A 15,787-nucleotide genomic window follows, 5' to 3' on the forward strand; every position below is an offset into this window, starting at 1 on the left:
TCCACAATAAAAGAAGATAAAAAGTCGCTGTTTCATGTTTTTCCAAAGGACCAATGTAGTGTAACGATGGCTCGCTCTTAAGTAAATAGGAACATTAAATCATGGCTGAAATTAATTATTCTAGCCAAAAATGTCTACTGAAAGGTTACAAAGTAGACTGAAAGAACGAGTTTTAACAACTCTCGGAGCTTTTTTCGACAAGAACATTTCACAGAACGGCCCTGAAAAAAAAATCTGACTTAGTAATGACGTTAAATGTGTAAGAATGTGTGCTTTTATTGTTGTGTTTTCTCCCCAGGCTCTCTTCCACCACAATAATAGATGAGGCTATTCTCGACGTCACCATCCTGCGATTTGAGTGGTTGCGTCATCACCGGGCGACGTGCTTTTTGATTTTGTAAACATTCCGACAAGCGGTTGGGAACCGTGAGTGTAGAGAGCCATGGATAACCTTGTAAAGGTAAAAAAATATATATATGCTTATAGTTAAAAGGTCTGGGAGAATGTTTAGCATCACTTTATTATTTTTTTTTCGTTAACCGGTTAGCTTGGGGCTAAAGATGAGTCTGCTTGTAGCTCGCTGGGTTCCATCAATACGACTCGCTACGTCTTTGCTCACAGGAAAAAGAAACATTAGACCAATGTAGTGCTAATGTGCACTCACCTTCCTAAACATAGCATCCTCAAGATCTCCTCTTTACTAAAAGCCATTAGTAAACATCCGTTCATATTTCTTAACAGGCCACTGCATCATAGACACGTACACCGGTCAGCCACAACATTATAACCACTGACAGAGGACGTAAAGTACATGAACCTGGTTCAGTGTTCTGCTGGGAAACTTTTGTGGATGTTACTTAGACATGAAGCACCCACCTAGACCAGACCAGGTACCCCCCACCCCATAGCAATGACAGCAGCCATCCCCAGCAGGATGCAGCCTGATACAGACACACACACACAAAAAAACAGTTTAGGAACAACTCAAACCAAAATGTGAAGAACAGGACAATGCACAACACAATTCACTAGATCCCAGACTGATCAAGCATCTGTGGGATGATCCACAGAGGATCCTCCCCTCAGCCCGTAGGACACTAAGGCCCCCCACTAACAACATCATGTTGCCAGACACCACTTATATTTGATACCACTAGTTTCCTTTCCGATACTGTGTAAAATTCAGGCTGGTATCAGCGATACCGATCCGATAAACCTAAAAAAAGTAGTGTATATAACATCATAAAGGATACAAGACATTGGAGTAATTTACTTTTAAACTCTGAAGTGTATTGAGTATATAGTGCTCTCATTTACTATGTAGCTGAGCTAATACAACAACAGAAAAACCAAAGACACGATCACACAAAATCTGTGAAAATGCTGTTTCAAACACATACAAAAGAAATAAATGGAATATTTGATTGGGGAAACTGGGGAAGATTGTTTAACTATTGAGAACTACTATAAAATTAAAACTTGCATCTTAATTCTGCTCTGTTCTCTCCTCTTCTGTCCTCCTCATCATAAATGCCTCGTATTCTGTGTTGCAGTTTAATCTGAGGTGTTTCACAAGGTTTGTTGTGTTGCCACAACTCAATAGTTGGGTCACTTTTCACTGTGTTACTGTATTATATGACTGAAGTATTGATATTTTGATTTAGAGCATAAAGAGTTTGTATCAGAAGTATCGATATTTCAGTATTGATCTGCACATCACTAACCCTTAAAAGACCCATCTCTATTCTCTGGTGAACCACAACAAGGGAGAAATACACAATATTACGAATGTGGCCATAATTTTATGCCTGATTGGTGGTTTCTCAACTAGACATCTAAACCGTCCAAACTGCCACAGGTTGCAGTGCATGTTTCTAGTGTACCTGTGCATACAGATTGGCTTTTTGTCTTTCTTTTTTTGTGTGTGTGAGTAAGTGCATCTCATTTGATTGAATGTGATTCTACCTGGTTCTGCTCAGGTTCACGGAAGCGGCGGCTATGACTCCGACTTCAGTGATGAAGACGCGCAGGGCGAGTCCTCAGAGAGAGGCCATAAAAGGTGAAAATTACATGTAGCATCTTCTAAATGAATACAAGAGCTTCTCAGCCATTTCTCCATTTTACCCTAAAGCTTGTGCTGAGCAGGCGGCCTCATAACGTAACCCCGTTCTGTGTTTGTTTGTGCCTTTGACAGAAAACGCGAGGAGGAAATCTTGCAGAAGCCCTTCCAGAAAGGACGGAGCTCCAAGGTGGCGCATCGCAGTTTGCACTCTAGTGAAGTGGACAGGTGCTGAAATACCCCAATCATTTTGATTTATCTCAAACTGCGTCAGAGCTTCTTGGTCAGTTGCTGCCGTGAATTTTAATCTGACATCTAGAAGTCGGTCGCGTGAATTTAACCTGTGTAGTTAAGGTTTTTACTGCTGTGTGGGTGCACGTGATGAACGACTCATCTGAGAGGATGTATATCGATTGATTACTAATTAAACCAACGGGACCGTTATTCATTTGTTCTCCCTCGTTCCCACTTTGGTTTTTGAAATTTAGTGCAGACTCCAGTGAGACAGAGATATATAAAAAAATATATATATATCAAAGGCTGAATTTGAATTATTTAATTTAGAGAAAAGTAGTGAAAAATGCTGTGAAACCACTTGACCAAACTGTTTGTGTTTCAGGGAGGAAGCCATGAACAGAAGAGCCCACCTGATCTCAATGAATGCTGTATCCTTCTTTAAGTTAACGCCTGTCATTTTGTCAGGGAGAGATGTTGAGTGAGAACTAAAGCAACGGTGGTTTGCAGTGTGCATATTGTTTGTAGATTACTTTTGTAAGTGTTTCCTCAGAGGTAATAAGGTAATACCAGAGAGCAGTATAGAATATATAATGTTTCATGGTCCAATGCTCTTTGCTACCTTATTACGTACATATGATATATGAGGTTTTTACAGCAGATTTTATTGTCAATGATCCCAGAAATTTAGCTTCATTCACATTCACTTTGATTTGGATTCTTTGTTCCATAAACTGATTCCTCTCACAGAAACACAACGTTCCATAAGTTTAGTCCTGAATCTTGTTTTTTTTTTTTTTTTTAAAGATCTCTTTTCCTTTTAAGTTATACTTTTCAAATCTTTTCTGAATATTGGAAATTTCACTAGTGTACCTAATGAACTGGCAAGTGTCTATACTAAGAAATGTGAGAAAACACGTTAACACTCAGAGGTGGATCGGCCTTGACAGACGTCTCCAGTTTGAGCGTCATAAAAAGTTTGTGGGTGACTACATACTGTATTACGGAGGACAGATGGACGACTTCAGACGCTCCAGGTGAGTATTCAGCCATCGGTCGTCCGCCGCTGTCACGTCTGGGCCACATTAACGAGAACGCGTCGCCCTCGTGAGCTGCACAGTCGCTTCGATCCAGTTAAATTCAGTCGGAATAAACACTCATTTAAACCTTCCGCTCTCTGCAGAGATAAAGACAAGACAGACGCGGACGTGCTGCGCGAAAACCATCGCTTCCTGTGGAGGGATGAGGACGAGGAAGACATGACATGGTGATCACCCACGGCTAAAAGCTCAATTTATATTATATTCTGTAAAATAAATGAACTTTGATTTGATTTTTCCATCTGCTGTCGTCTGTTCCAGGGAAAAGGAACTTGCCAAGAAATATTATGACAAGCTGTTTAAAGAATACTGCATCACTGACCTCAGCAGGTACAAGGAAAACAAGGTGAGATGAATGCATGAAATAGTTAGAATTAGTTTATGACTAATTTTGAACCATAATTAATGATATCAATCAATAATAGCACAACAGCAAAACACAAGAAGCCACAAGAAGTGTCCATCAGAGGAACACGGTCACAGAACATCTTTTCTAAAAACCTTTTAAAATGATTTATGATTGTATGATTTTTACACGTTTTGTCTATTTGTCATGATGTATGGTCTGTATTTTATTTTTTTTATACTGATACCTGCCTTAGGAAAGTGGATAAAATTTAGCAGCTGTGCACTGCAAAAAAAAGCCCTACTAGAAAGACGCAAAATATTCTTATATCCAATCAGATCATCTTGGATCAAGAAAAAAACTCTGCCTTTTTCTTGTCTCTGGACAAAATATAAGACGTATTTCCTTGATTAAATTCCTTTTTTTGCAGTGTGCTAACTCCGGCATATTTATCTTGATGCTTTCTGCTGATATATTGATTAATGTGCATTGTCCTAATCAAATAAATAAAAAAAATGCTGCAGAGACAGAAAGGCTTCATGGCACTACACAGAGAAGAAAATCTATATCCATGCAACTGTGCACCTGTGTAGGTGTGGACCATGAGCTCAAACAGCAGCAGCAGGAGGGTAACACAGGGGCCGTAACGCTCAGACGCTGGTGCCAGGAAGTGGCAGAATGATCCATTGTAATGCTCTGCTCCAATATTGAAAAGGATTACACTAATTGTCCCAGTGCGTAAAGGTTAATATTTCCTACTTCGCACTAATCTTCGTAATAACTGACCCATTGTGGAGAAAGTCGGGGGGGGTGAGATGTGTTTTGGCACTGAGCTCCGTCTCCAGTGGCCACCGGGGCCGTTCTGGTCCGAGGCCAAGCTTGAAAACTGACAATAAGTTGAACTGAGAGGCAGCGTGCACACGGGCCAGCTCCATAACGAGTTTTCTACAGCGAGATCTCTTATAAGATATAACGATCGGCCACAACATTATCTCCCTGATATCGTGTAGGTCTCCCCTGTTTCTCCAGAATAGTTGTGATCTCATCAGAGAATGGACATGGACGTTCTGAGGGGTCGTCTCTGTGCATCATCCCACTGATACTTGATCAGTTTGGGATCTAGTGAATTTGGGTGGTCTTAATGTTGTGGCTGATCTGAATTCTTCCCTGACGTTTCGGTTTATTTAAATGTAGCTTAACCATTGCTCAAATTTGACTGTATTGAATCTGTACCCAACAGTTTGGATTTCGCTGGCGAACCGAGAACGAAGTCGTCTCCGGTAAAGGTACTGTTCTTTTTTTCTTTTTGTTTGTTTGTTTAATTTCATAATTTATACAGCTTTAGTTGTTTGTGCTGTTGCTGCTGAATCCGCCGCCGCACGCTAAAACATTTATATTCTGTGATCACCGGAGGGAAAAGAAATGGAAGAAAAAGTTCTCTAAAACCCGACAGCGTGCATAAATCGTGTCCGCTTACTTTTCTTTAAACGGGGGGAGCTGAACAATTTTGGAAAACACAGTTTTTTCTTGGTAAATTTTAATGACGCTTGACATTGCATGTATTGTTCTGCTAGTTCTTTGTTGTCCTTATTGTATTTTCAGTATATTTTTTATAGAATTAGTGTGTAGTATGGCACACGGTGAGGGTACATAACCGCAGTACATAACCTTCGCCACTAGATGGTGACAGAGATAAAGATAATTTGCACACACAGTAACATGGTGTTTTTTTCTTTGCTAATATAATGCTATTTTAAAAATATGCGTATTTCAGTTTCAGTTTGAAATATTTATCTATAGATATTTCAGATATTTGAAGTTTTCTATTGGTTTTCTTAACTTACAACCTACTACGACTACGACCTCCACTAGAGTAGCAATAGTATCATGTTCATTGAAACATCTTCTATTTACGCCCGTCGTCGTCCTCCTCCTCCTCCTCCTCCTCCTCCTCCTCCTCCTCCTCCTCCTCCTCCTCCGCCTCCTGCAGCCTCTGCCCTGCCATGACAGTTTGGCAGAGCTTTCGTGATTACTGTCTATTAATTGTGCGGGATTAGCCCGACACCTCCCCTCTGTCTGCTGCTCCTTCGTGTGACACTGACAGGTATTTATGGGTTTTAGCTGGAAGGACAATATCTGCAGCTCAGCCCTGACACTTCGCAGATGCTTCGACAAAAAAAAAAAAAAAAAAAGCACCCGTCAATTTTTCACGAAATGGTTTCTATTTAAATGATCGGCCCGTGTTTATGCTGGTGTAACCTCACAATCGTACGAGGAGCGTCTGAGAGAAAAGCTGACTGAGCCAATATATTGTTCCAGATTAGGTCTGTGTAATCCTGGGCTCTGACAGCTCGCCCCCTGTAGCAATACTCTACAGGAAGTGGGATTGGATTAGGGCCGGTGGCACTTCGTCTGTCAGGTCTGTGATTTGTGTGCATTAATAATTCCCAGTGAAAGACTTAAGCAGTGTTTAGAACAGGGGACATTTAACTAAATCTGGAAGGTGGACCCAGTGATCCTGTGCAGGGGTAGAGTTATAGGTTAAAACTTACAGTAGATGCATGATTTCGGTTTGCAGGCTGATGTATTTTTAAAAGCAGCCACAGAAAATCTTAAGAAACAATCTGCAGACGAGACAACAAAATGTATTATTCAGTTACCACTTAGACGTAATGTTGTTAGTCCGAGCTCAGGAGACGTCCACACTGGACATGTGCTCAATTTCTGACTTAATTCCTGCCAGAGGACTGAAGATTTTGCTTATATTCTTCAGGAAGACTTATGAATACCTCCTATCAAGATTTTAACAGGATTTATCATTCCATCCATGTCTCAATGTCTATTTTTGTAATGTCTGGATGCACCAAATTGACGTCAAAGAGCTACCAGCAGTGGAAGCTGACTGTGTCTGGTATCACGAGGGGTAAAGACGGCTACCTGCACGGCTAAAAAATGGCTAATTACCAGGCAAAAATGAAAAATAAAAAGGTTTGTTAACTACAAAGCTGAAGTTACAGACAGAAAAAAAGCAACATCCTTCTATTTTGCAGCTAAATACGCTCCTAAAACTCCTGAAATAATAAGCAAAGTTTACAGCGTCACTGAAATGAACCCTCTTTGTCAGTATTACAGGGTGAGACACCTGGACTGGGGGAGAAATAGAGAATGATGCTGGTGCTGCAGCCACACGGTGCACTCATCATTTTTCTGCAACCTGAAAACCAAGGCGGCTCAGATGGAAACTAGCTTCAGCCTGGTCTTACAGAGCATCTTATTCTTAATTTGTTAATTCTAGATGATGATGACGTAGCTTTGAAAATATTCACGTATTGGAATATTCAGATATTCAGATGAGATGAAAAAACTTGAACTCCCTCATCACTTCATTTGTTCGCTTCCTTTCATTTCCTATAGACTTCTATCTCCAGCTAATGGGCCCCACTCTTTTAATACTTGTTGTGAACATGGCAATCAATAATTCTGACGGTTTATGACAAAGAAAAATAAAACAAAAGGAAAGAAGTGGTGAAAAAGCGGCATGTAACAGCAGTATAATTAGCAATAGCAATAAGACGGATCTTTGCACATGAAGGGTGATGCCACAACTAAAGGAAATGTGGATAGAAGATGCTTTAATAGGGACAATATGGCCTCATGCTGGTCTTTAACAATCAGTCCTTCATACTGCAGCATTTTGTTCAGTCAGACCCTTCAGGTATCTCAACACCACTTCTCATATTCTATCGAAAGCTTGTATTCTGCCTGTATTTCTGTACCTTAAGTTTCTTGGGACACAGTGTCTCACAGATTTACGGGCCCCATTCTTAATTCAACAAACTCTAACAGCTAAAAAGCTGTGGACGGCCTGACATTGTCCATCACTGTCACCGGGGGAGCAGCATGGAAGTATAGAACGGGTATTGCATCATTAACATGCATGCCTGCGTGCACTGATCACGTGACAATAACAACACGGCCGCCTCCTAGAAGACAGATCCAAACTTCATCGAGTGCTTCATCTAATGCCAACCCCTAACACCGTAGTATGACGTGCATCTCCCCGGAAGTCTAACTATGCGTCGTCACGGCAACGCAGAATGCAAAGAGCTGTGATTGGTCCTCTTGGTACTAGCGTGTTTCCGCTTCAGTATTTCCGTCTGCTTCCCCATCTCTGCAGTCTTCACATTGATTGTTTTGGATCAGTCAAGATGGAAGATATTAACTGAGGAGGTTCAGAAAGGCAAACATTTGTACGACTCGTCTTCGACCAAATTTAGGCAAAATTCCTGCAAAAGTTTCAGTCGCTGTTGTTGAAAGTGAAGCAGGAAGTTAGAATCAAAAATTAACTTGACCAGCAAAAGTATAAATGGCTTTCAGTACCTCAAATGAGCCTTGAAGATGAAGTACTACTGCAGTGCATCTGAAAGGACATGCTAAGGCTAACGCTAGCAGAGGAACGGTCCAAATCCTCTGGACATCAGTCAGTAACAACTTCACCAAACGTCCTGTGGTAACAGAGAGAAGGAGTCTGCACATCAACTATTTGATAAAGTTATTAGAGCTTTAGCTTCACACTATCCCATCTAACAACACTCTGTGTAGGACTATTAAAAACTACTGCTGGTGCTGAGCTGCAGCCTGTTTTTATACAGGCTATACACATCCGCAGCTTTGTTTTTATTAGTGACGTCATCACAGACTAGTCTTTCATCACACAGCTTTAATGATGTGTGTCTCTCACAACGCTTTTATCACACATCGGGACAAAGGTATTACACCAAATACAATCTGTGCTTTCAGTGAAACTCAAATTTAATCTCATACGCTGCAGCTGATATATACGTGTGGGGCGTAGAGTGCACAGTGCAGTCATGTTTTCTCTGGTTTTCCATTCCGGTGTAAATTGAGCATTAGTCTTGCTGTCAGGAGGAGGTCGGAGGGTAAAGGTAGTTGAGGCTAGTCTCGTTTTAGGTGGGCCTCATGTCATAGTAAATGGAGCATGGTCTTGGTTTACGTAACTTCTATATGGCTTTGAGAGTTCCCTTCCCTGCTTCACGCTCCTTGAAGCCTGCAGTAAAGTCCTCGTATGTTATTTCCTCGCTGACCTTAGCGTTTATTTCATTTTCACTGTTATTATTAGCTTTTGTTTTCAGATCTTCGCTTCTTTAAGCTTCCTTAATCTGCCTATTTACCCGTCCCATTCTGCCTCCGCTCCGCCCACAGATGCATTTTGTCAGGTTTCTATGAAGCATTTAGTCCGCAAAACAAATATCTTGGGTTCCAATAATGTCATATCCCATTACATCCCGGCAGGTTAAATCTCTTAAATCTCTATTCGGGGTAAATGAAAGTGACAGGCCAATTTACAGGTGAGATTTGTTTCTCTGGCTCCGAATGATTGCTTTAGCCCGAGCCCGTGTTTGAGGCTAAGTTCGTAGGCGGCGAGCTCGTCCAGCTTGGCTCCGCTGCCGTGGCCGAAAAAAGAAGAGAAGAAGCGGCTGGGTGTATTTTAAAGCGTGAGAGGTGACAGCTCAGTCGCCCACGGCCCGCTAAGTTTTTTCGGAGAGCTGATGCCACTTCTCAGGAACTACTCTCCGGAGTCCTGACATCCTACACATCAGCATAAAGAAAGAGGAGTGCATTTTGGGGAATTTGCAGCTCACGTCTCTAAGCTCGCAGGAGTTTAACTTAGCCTAGCTTTGGGAGGATAAAGGAAACGATTTCCACCTTGCGACATGTTGGTTTGTGGTTTCACAGCGGTTTATCGTCTGCGAACCTTAACATTTATCCAAAAAGTGAATGCACTCTGGCTCGCCTCGCCGCCCTTTGACCTACGACTCGATACAGTGAGTGTTAATCACGCTGCCATCTGTCCCGCAGTATATATCCGTCTTGATCTCAGGCTGGTGGCTGGTGACTGGTGGCATTATCAACCATTGACGTAAGACGGGAGTTTCCTCTCCTAACGGGCTTACTCAGCCAACCTGATGTCAGCTCTTTTTTTTTTTTTTTTTTTTTTTATCTCCAAGGAGCACGTGCAGCTCACCTGATGTGTAAGAATATCCAATACTGTCAACAAAGCATTTTCTTTTATATTATTGTTCTGTCTTTCAAAGGAGGCCCAGAGAGAGGACGAACTTCAATTTAAAAAGCAGGGATGCTCACGTTGGACTGATTTTGAATATCTGGCTGCTGAACACAGACAAAATTCGTTCCTGTTAGTCCTCATGTGGGAAATTGCAGAGCCTCAGGGATAAATCAGAAATAAGTACCTTTTTTTTTTTTTTTTTTGACATTTTAGTTTGTCAAATAAATTGCCAGATTGGGTGGGCGGGGGATCAGGCACATTCACGCTCTCGTAGCCTTCAAATATATTCAATTTCTTTATATTAGAGTAGCTGAGTAGCTTCCCTGCAGCAAAGAAAAGGGGATTCAGTACCTCTCTTTGAAGGACACTGGTTTGCATATGGAAATTAGAGGCCTTTGCCTTCTTTCTGCACACATTAAAAAACGAAGTTTGTTTTGTGTACACAACATAGCGTGGTGGACATTAAGAGAGAATTACAGTGTCACAGTAATTGACGTCACTGATAACGGGGAAGACGGGATGGGTTAGTCGCTAATCACAGCGTCAGGTTGAGATGGGACGATGGCCCGGTCCCAAGTAAACACTCATCTGGAGCTATAACTGTCCCTTTATAGTGCTGGATGCTGAAATAATCACAGTGGGGTTTCCTTTGCAGCGATTTAAGGACATAGCATCCTAAATTTGTCAAATGCGTAATGGAAAAAGAGAATGGTTGCAGCTTTTACTAAAGAATTATAAAGAATTAATTGGTGCATTGGGTTTGGAGTTGTAATTATAACTGTAACTGTCCCTATAAGTAGTCTTGGGGAGTATACCCCCATCCCTTTCACCTGTTCTTTGGTTTTTCAACTATAATTCCTATTTTTTCTCATTTATTTTAGTTTAAATCAGACACAGGGTCATAATCTCTTAAATAAACCCAGTTAACCTCATCACAGCCCGGGACCAGAGCCAGGAGTAATTTTTTCAGCTTGCGTCATAGGATCCTAATCTAATACAGCACGTGAGGAGAAAGTCTGCCTTAAGTGGCCCAAAGCCACGGTGGCCGGTGTCACTTTGAATGTTTTCAGTCCTGGGCAGGTGGGAGCAGGCGTCAGTTTCCTGTTGGGGGAGCGTGGCGTTTCTCGTTCCCCTGCCAAGAACGGGCTGCTGTGACGCATTCGCTCCCTCTGCCGCAATCTGGAGGAACCCCGGAGACCAGATCAATGCCGACTTAAGCTCCTCTAGGGATAATAGGCAGGCTGTGGAGCGGCTGGAGGGAGGCCTGAGGGGATGAGGCGAGGTGAAGAAAGGGAGCTGGGGGGGGATAAGGAGGAAGGGGTGTGAAGATAGACCGAGGTGGTTGAAGGAGAGCAGCGGGGTTTCCAGGTTACCCGACAGAAAAAAGTGGATTTCTCGATCTCAAATAAAACATTTTCTTTCATTCGCAGCTACTTGTGTCTTCTGTGCTGAACTGAACTGAACTTTTTTTTGAAAAAAATTATTTCCGTCTACATAATTCTTTACGAACCAAAACATTCAGCACAAGCCGCCTGTAGCTTAGTAGTTACATCTACACAAATCTGTATGTAGTGATAAGAATTAGTGTTATTTTGTTAAAATATATTTTAATCTCTCTCCATCAGGTCAGTTTCAGTGTGGAAACAAACGCTGTGAAAAGGAGGAAGGCCTGAAAAGCTGGGAGGTGAATTTTGCCTACGTTGAACAGGGGGAGAAGAGGAACGCGTTGGTCAAACTCCGTAAGATAAATCATCTCTTCATTTTCTTTGGTCATTCACAAAAAAAAAAAAAAAAAAAAAAAAACACATCTATACGTGTGTACTTGTACAGCTATCTTTCTGAGAACCAGTTTAAGGTTTATACCATCAATTTGAGGACATTGTGCATAGTGAGGACATTTTGTCCGGTTACTTTTTGGCTATTTTGAAGGTTAAAACTCAGTTTTAGGGTAAAGGTTACAATTATATTAGGGTTACGCATTTAGTTTTATAGGGAATGCATCATGCCAATGAGTGTCGTCACAAAGATGGCCATACAAGAGTGTGTGTGTTTGTGTGTGTGGCTGTTGCCTGATGCTCCTGTCTCAGACCTGACTCATAATAATCCTCCTTCAGGTATCATACTGCAGAAAATCCTGTTACAATAATTACTGTAACTGGAGCACCCGACAGCTATTGTGAATTCAGTCAAGTGGGAAATGACACTTTCAACGAGCCTGTTTAACAGGTCACATCCAGGCATATTGTTTCTTCTCAATTAAAAATAAAAAATAAAATAAAATATGTCTACCAAATTCTAAATCTGACATTCAACGTAAATAAAAACATGACCAGATCTATTTCGCTGAAGACGTGTAATGTATAAGGATGACGTTCCACGGTTTAATTGATGTAATTTAATAAACATTTCATTTTTTAATCTTATTTAAAATGTGCCTCTGCCTCCAGGAGCAGTGGGTAAATATCCAAATCTCTCCTTTCTGCAAAAAAGAAGCAGGAGTTCCACAGGGCACCTTTCTTGGTCCCATTCCGTTTACATATACATTTTAATTATAACCTGGAACCAGATTCTCCAGGAACCCCGAAAACAAACACAACCCCATGTGATTAACCCCAATCTTCAAAAACGTGCAAGAATTGACACTAAATGCTAAACATGTAGCATGAACCACACAACGTACAGCACAACAGCCACAAACCAAATGGATTACTTAAAACAAGTTACTCAACGGTAACAAATCATCCCAACATGTATAGAACTGTCCTCACCACAGCCAAATGGTCACATACACAACTTACAAATTCAGTGAAGCCAATGTACAAGTGACCAACCACAAATGAAAACAACAATCACAAGGAACGCACCACCACACCATCATCATGTTACTACCGTCACCCGGCTGGAAACATGCAAATACTACCCACTGAAATTGGGCTGACTTCCCCACAACAGTAAAAGTCACAAACACAAAGCACCTACGATTGCTGATGTTTACACATACTACTCTCCCTGTGAGTTTACGCAAAATATCTCCATCTGAACAAAGAACACTGTAAAAAAACAAAAGCCACAAAATTAGAGGTTCTTGTCCCGGTTAAAATGTTCCAGAGCTTGGAAGCTTTCCCCTCAAGCTAAGAGACTGAAATTCTGTTTTATTTATTTATCTATTACCTTTATTAGTGAAAAAGTGACAAAATGAGAGTGACATAAGAAACATATGAAGAAGCGTAGTAGCGACAAAACAGGTTGGGCAATGGGCATGTACATTATGTGCATATCTTGGCTGGATGATGCGTATATTAGGATGCAGTTGTGTTATCCTACCACGGTCTGTCTGCAGGGAAACAACAGTCCTTCTTTTCTTTATTTATAAATAAACCCTGTTTTTTCTTGTTTTTAGGACTATGTCCCGAATGTTCTTTCAAACTCAACTACCACCACAAGTAAGCCAACCTCTGTTTGTTCACGAAGACCGAATTCTAAGAGAGTGTGAAAGAGAGATTTGTTTTATTCAGGTTGTAGTTTTGTGCGATGACGGATCAGTTGAAAGTACAGCAATTCTCAACTTATTTTGTGCGTCTCAGGTCAACCCGACTCTGAACGTTAAATGTGAAAGCTTTGTGCTACAATGTTCCCATTCATCTCAGAAATTATCTTTGGACAAAAAATAAAAATGTTTCACATTTAAATGCGGCTGCACGCTTGGCTGCTTTATATTCTGTACACGTTCATCTTGTGGTTGTGTACAGGAGGAAGGAGGTGATAGCAAAGAAAAAGACCAAAAGGTTATCGGTGGAGAACCAGGAGCCACCAACGAAGAAGAAGACTAAGAAGAGGAGGAGATCTTCTTCACATTCAAAGAAGCACAAACACAGAAAACACAGAGGTAACAACCCGACCCTCTCTCCTCTCGTCGCAGAATAAACCATCCTTCACTGTTTAGCGCTGACTTCCATTTGACCTCATCTTATTTTCTTATTCCCCGTTCCTCTTCAGAACGCTCCGCCTCCTCCAGCAGCTCAGAGGGGTCGCAAAACTCGGACAAAGGTGACGTTCATAAATCCCCGACACACAAGCACTCCCACTCCCACTCACAAACGCACACCCACAGTTGGCAGGTTACGACGTCCTCCTCCAGACCTGGAGACCGTGACACCCCTTCAAACTCCTTCTGGAGTGAAAACAACCCGGCCGGCACTCCCCTCTGGATTCGCCCGACAAGAGTCTGCTTTTTCTCAGACATCTTTTTTTTTTCTCTCCACTCGTCTCTTTGCCCTTCGCTGAAAAGCGGCGTGAAGTGAAGTATGTCTTTGCCCTCTTGTCCCCGTTCTATTTAATCCAGGGTCTACCTGGATGGATGGATGGATGCGTGAGGAGGCGGAGACGTTACACAAAACCAAACCTTCTCTGTCCGCAGGTTGTGTCATTGGGTTCAGCGTGCGCCCGAGGCCTCGTGCACTTTCTTTCTTTGCTTTGGTTCACGGTTATTTAAAGCAGCTGTTGCTGAATCATGTTTTTTTTTTTTTTTTTTAAGGTAGGAGCCTCAGGTTGTTGTGTAATTTGCGAGCAATGCATTCAAGAATTCCAAGGAGTCTGGTTTGACCCAGCGCATACTTTAACTATTCACATAAATAAATTGAAGCCACGTGATTAGTGGCTATATTTCTTTCTTTCTCTTGTCCAGGGGTCATTAATGTTTGTTAGATCAAGGACCCAACACTGATGGATCCTCTACCTACTATCTGTGTTCTGTATTTAACTCACACTCACACTTATTAGCATTTAGCATCATTTAGCATTCAAATTCAAAGCTAGTCAAGTAATACACAGAGTTCTTTTTTTTTTTTTTTCAAACATATGCAACAGTATTTACTAATATTTGTTGATGTTATTTTGTATTTAAAAAAAACATTTGTGGGGGGAAATTTAAAATATATATACATAAAAAAAAGTATAATCAACCAAAGATTTTGCAACACCCCCTGCAGTACCTCCATAGACCCCTAGGGGCCCTGAACCCCCTGTTGATGCTCTAAGGAAAAACTGAAATGCATATCGCCGGATGTGCGACACTTAACAGCCGTGACTTCAACAGAGTTTTTCCTTTCCTGGAATTGACAAGTCTCTGAATCTTTCCCACTCAGACTCGGAGGCCGGGGATGATCCAGGGGGCCAATCGGACGGCGAGCACTGGCGAGGCCCCGCCCCCGCGGTGGAGGAAAAGTCAAGGTGAGGCTAACAGCTAATGTTCGCATTAAATCTCGCCCGATAAGCTCCCGTAAAACCATCACAGACAGTTATTAGCTCCGAGAGTACATGGGTCGCTGAGCTCTGCAGAGCACGGTATGTGGACCACTCACATACCCTCACATACGCTACACTAAGCTGTTCTCAACACTCACAAAACCTCTAACATGCTCCCATTGACCTCCACTGATGTCGGCTTCTCTTAGAAAAAAAAAAAAAAAAAATGAGCAAAAGTAGTTATTTTTTAAATTAAAACACAATATACTCTTTATTTAAAGTTGTTTTTAGTAATTATCTATGTTTTGGACGTATCATTTATTTTTCCTGTCCCGTCTATTCATTCGTGTTCTTTATCAGGCTTGTTTTTGAGTTTTGTTGCGTGACAGGAAGTAACGTTCTTGCCTCTGTTATCTGTTCAGGGAGGAGGAGTTCGATGACTACTTTGAAGACATGTTCCTCTGACCCTTGTCCACACTTCTCTCTGCGAGTCCCGAGTGCCGTTACCTGGATGGAAATAAATGTGTTTACTGTGTCTGTACCTTCTGTGTCTCCACAAGCACGTAATTAAAAAAGAGGGTTCAGGAGAAGCACGGCTCTGTGAGTTTTCCTTCGGTCGCTGTGAAAACTTCTACATCTCCGTAGCTTCTGGAGGAATTCAGGTACCTTAAAGGATTCCTCTTAAAGTTTAGTGGCAGCATCTGGAAACTCCTCAT

The 15,787-nt window shown here is 41.6% G+C and overlaps 1 protein-coding gene across 2 annotated transcripts; it reads left to right on the forward strand.

Moving 5' to 3' along the window:
* Positions 1–307: 307 nt before the first annotated feature.
* fra10ac1 (FRA10A associated CGG repeat 1) lies at positions 308–15,658 on the forward strand. Of its 2 annotated transcripts, XM_047608556.1 has the most exons (14): positions 308–460; positions 1,980–2,059; positions 2,195–2,287; positions 2,679–2,724; positions 3,254–3,330; positions 3,477–3,560; positions 3,655–3,739; positions 4,980–5,025; positions 11,453–11,566; positions 13,228–13,270; positions 13,577–13,713; positions 13,824–13,874; positions 14,972–15,056; positions 15,494–15,658. In XM_047608556.1, the coding sequence occupies exons 1-14, from the start codon at positions 443–445 to the stop codon at positions 15,534–15,536; spliced, it is 1,002 nt and encodes a 333-aa protein (XP_047464512.1). In that variant the 5' UTR covers positions 308–442; the 3' UTR covers positions 15,537–15,658. The 2 variants fall into 2 exon arrangements, 1 of the variants encoding a protein (XP_047464512.1); XR_007114420.1 differs by having other exon boundaries at positions 13,824–15,056.
* Positions 15,659–15,787: the final 129 nt, after the last annotated feature.

This window comes from Mugil cephalus, chromosome 16 (assembly GCF_022458985.1).
Source record: "Mugil cephalus isolate CIBA_MC_2020 chromosome 16, CIBA_Mcephalus_1.1, whole genome shotgun sequence".
In the NCBI taxonomy this organism is placed as follows: Eukaryota; Metazoa; Chordata; class Actinopteri; order Mugiliformes; family Mugilidae; genus Mugil; species Mugil cephalus.